Source organism: Emiliania huxleyi, assembly GCF_000372725.1.
Source record: "Emiliania huxleyi CCMP1516 unplaced genomic scaffold EMIHUscaffold_810, whole genome shotgun sequence".
Classification (NCBI taxonomy): domain Eukaryota; phylum Haptophyta; order Isochrysidales; family Noelaerhabdaceae; genus Emiliania; species Emiliania huxleyi.
Window position 1 is genome coordinate 1 of NW_005195939.1, and position 3,390 is coordinate 3,390.

General features: G+C 66.4%; 1 protein-coding gene across 1 annotated transcript; it reads left to right on the forward strand.

Moving 5' to 3' along the window:
• Nucleotides 1–2,677: 2,677 nt before the first annotated feature.
• Nucleotides 2,678–2,947, forward strand: EMIHUDRAFT_249673 (hypothetical protein; the record flags this gene model as incomplete). The annotated part of the gene is made up of 2 exons (XM_005759102.1): nt 2,678–2,849; nt 2,922–2,947. The coding sequence occupies 2 exons, from the start codon at nt 2,678–2,680 to the stop codon at nt 2,945–2,947; spliced, it is 198 nt and encodes a 65-aa protein (XP_005759159.1).
• Nucleotides 2,948–3,390: the final 443 nt, after the last annotated feature.

A 3,390-nucleotide genomic window follows, 5' to 3' on the forward strand; every position in this document is an offset into this window, starting at 1 on the left:
AGGGGGGGGGGGGGGCCGCCCCCCAAACCACCAAATATTATATTCCCCCCCCCCCCAATGTGTGGGAAAAAACCGGGGCAGCGGCGGCGCCCGCCCCAAAGGAATGGAGGTGGGGGGGCTTTGTTTTTTCCCAATACCCAAAGGTTTTGGGGGGGACCCCCCCCCCCCCCCCCCCCCCGACCTTTTAAGCCCCCCTGGACCTCTTGCATGGTGTGAGCTTTTTTTGCACCCCGGCCTGCCTGAGCCAGCCGGGAAGGTAAGGTAAGGGAAGGTAGCAGGCAAGGGCCGGCGCGGCAGCTTGGCACGCGCCGTGGGTCGGCCTGAACGCATGCGCGCCCGCGGCTTGCCGGGGGCGGACTTGTGCTAGTTGATTTGACCTCTCGTGGAGTGTGCACAACTCGATGTCGCGGCCGTGGCCGTGGCCCGTCGGCGAGCACGTGAGACGTGTCGCTGTCATAGAGCGAGTGCGGCAGCGCGCGCTGGCGCCCCGCGATGTCAAGTGTGCTTGTGTGTTTTGACTGTTGTCGCTTCATGGTCTATATCGACATGCACATACTGCGCCCGTGTCGTGGAGATGCGAGGGTCTCTCGCTCGCAATCGATCCCATTGCCCGACACCGATGACGCGGTGGTCTGGCCAGGGTCTGGCTCGCTGCTACGAACAAAGCCACGCGGTCACAAAGGAGCAGGTATCCACCATTACTCACAGTAGTCCACCCAACCTCTTCAAAGAAGGGGGGTGGCCATCGGCAGCAGCTGGTGTGAGAGCTGTCCCGTCACCCGCGACAATCTCATCTCGTATCCATGGCCCAAGTGGCTGCCCGAAGCGCCCCAGCTCCAGGCACCGACAGGCTCGGCGGTGAAAGCGAGGCTGTGCAAGCTGCCCGCAGACACGGCGACGACGCGCCGCCCCTCCAACGCCGCGATCCTCCTTGGCAGCGGCTGCGATCCGATGTTGCCGTGGCCCAACTGGCCAGCGTTGCCCTTCCCCCAGCTATAGACGTCGCCGCCGGCGGTGATTGCGAGACTGTGGTAGTCCCCCGCCGACACAGCGACGGCGCGCTGCCCAGAGAAGGCCTCAACCTTCTTTGGCAGCAGGCATACCTCTTCGCTGCCGTGGCCCAACTGGCTCAAGTAGCCAGACCCCCAGGAATAGACGTCGCCATCGACGGTGATAGCGAGGCTGTAGCTGTGGCCCGCCGACACACTCAAGACGCTTTGCCCTTCCAACGCCGTGACCCTCTGTGGCCGCAGCTGGCTGCGATGGGACCCGTGCCCCAGCTTACCAGCTTGCCCCCAACCCCACGAAAAGACGGCGCCGCCGGCCGTGACGGCGAGGCTGTGCGAATTTCCCGCCGATATAGCAACAACGTGCAACCCAGACAGGGCCACGATCCTCTTGGGCAGCAGTTGTGGTTGCTCGTCGCCGTGACCCAAGCGGCCGTCCTCCCCAACCCCCCAGCTAAATACAGAGCCGTCGGCGGTGACGGCGAGGTTGTGGTCGAGCCCGGCCGACACAGCAACAACGCGCTGGCGAGCGAACGCCTCGATTTTCTTTGGCTGAAGCTGGTCCTCGTGGGTGCCGTGGCCGAGCTGACCCGGCCTTCCGTAGCCCCAGGACCACAGAGCTTCGTCGGATGTGATGGCGAGGTTGTGATAGTCTCCCGCCGACAGGCTGACGGCTCGCTCGCCGCCCAGCAGCGACGGAAGGCGTGTTGGCGTTACCAGCTGGCTCGCACCGCCGTGGCCAGGGCCGTGGCCGAGCACGCCCAGCTGGCCCACGAACTCGATGCCGCATGACGCGATCCGGCCCTCACTGTCAATGAAGACGCTGTGGTCAGCACCTGCCGCCGCCCTCGCCCGCGGGCTGGCCTCGCGCAGCATGGCAGCGAGGAGCCGCGCAGCGCGCCTCCCATCCGCTGGAACCTCGTAGCCGCGCTCTCGCGCGCGCATGCGGAGTGCCTCTGCGACGGAGTCAGACACGTGCAGCAGGCGGCAGGCGGCCCCGACGCGAGCAATGTCGACCACGCTGGCGCAAAGCGAGACGACGCGCGCGACCAAGTCCGAGGGCAGGTCGAGCAGGGAGGACACATTCTCCATAGTGGCAGGGGGGTAGAGCACGCGGCCGCCTCCTTTCGGAACCTCAGGGGATCCCTCAGATGCTCCCTCAGCACACGCAGCTTTGCGCAGCGCAGCGCACGGGCCACGCCACGCAAAGCCGACCCTCAGTCTGCCCGAGAGGCTGTCTGCGGAAGGCCTGGCAAGCGCGCGCCCGCCTCCTCCGCGGCCATGCCCTCCGCCCGGGCGAGCGAGCAACAAAGAGTGGAGGCGGATCGCCAAGCTGTGCACCTTGAGATTCTTTTTTCGCACAACACTGGGACCTGTGTTAGTGCCAGTGCGCGCCAGTCAGGTGCCAGGGTGGGGAGGGAGTAAAGTGGTTCTTCTTTTGGCGAATTTTTTTTTTCACACAACACTGTGCGACGGTCGAAATTCTTTTTTCGAGAGGCCAGCCCGCTTTGTTGCCTGCGAACGCATGTCGCTCCCACCCGGCTTGACGCAGGCCCGACCGCCGAGAGGCAGGGAGAGCCCTCCGCACCTCTCCTCATCAGTCTCCTCCTCCTCAGGTCGACCCGGCCATCGCTCAGCAGCTTGCGGCGGGCGGCGGTGGCCCGAACGGGATGCCGACGCAGCAGGACGTGGCTCAGGCGCAACAGAAGCAGGTCGAGCAGGAGCAGATGCGCGCCGACCTGCTCGTCCGCATCCTCTCGCCTGAGGCGAAGGAGCGTCTCTCCCGGATCGCCCTCGTCAAGCCCGACAAGGCGAAGCGGCTCGAGGAGATGGCGCGCGCCTGTAGCCTAGCCCGTGGCCGGGGTGGGGGTCGGGAGATGGCAGAGGTCGCGAGACGGCGTCAGCGGCGCAGAGGGCTCAAGAGCGGTGCAGCGTCATGAGGGAAGGGGAGCGGCGCTGTCCCGCCGAGCGCAGCCACAACTTTGCCGTGGGAAGGGAGAGCCACGCGATGGTCGCGTGCGCACGTCGGGGTGCGGCACTGGTGGTGGCGAGGCGCGCGGCGGCACTAGGCGACGAGGAGCGGAGTGGTGGGGAGTGGAGAGTCTGAGGAGTGGCGCGCCTGGCTGGCGCAGGTGATTGGGATGGCGCGGTCTGGCCGGCTGCAAGGCAAGCTCGACGACGGGCAGCTGAAGCGGTTCCTGGAGCAGATAGAGGCGGGCGGCGGAGGAGGCGGAGGTGGCGGCGGCGGCGTGCAGTTTGACCGGCGGCGTGCGGTGGTCTCGGATGAGGGAGGTTCGGCTTGAGGTGTGAACGGCGCCTCTTCACGGCTGTGGGTGCGAACAGGTGGACTCGGACGAGGAGGAGATCGACCTCAGCGACTTGT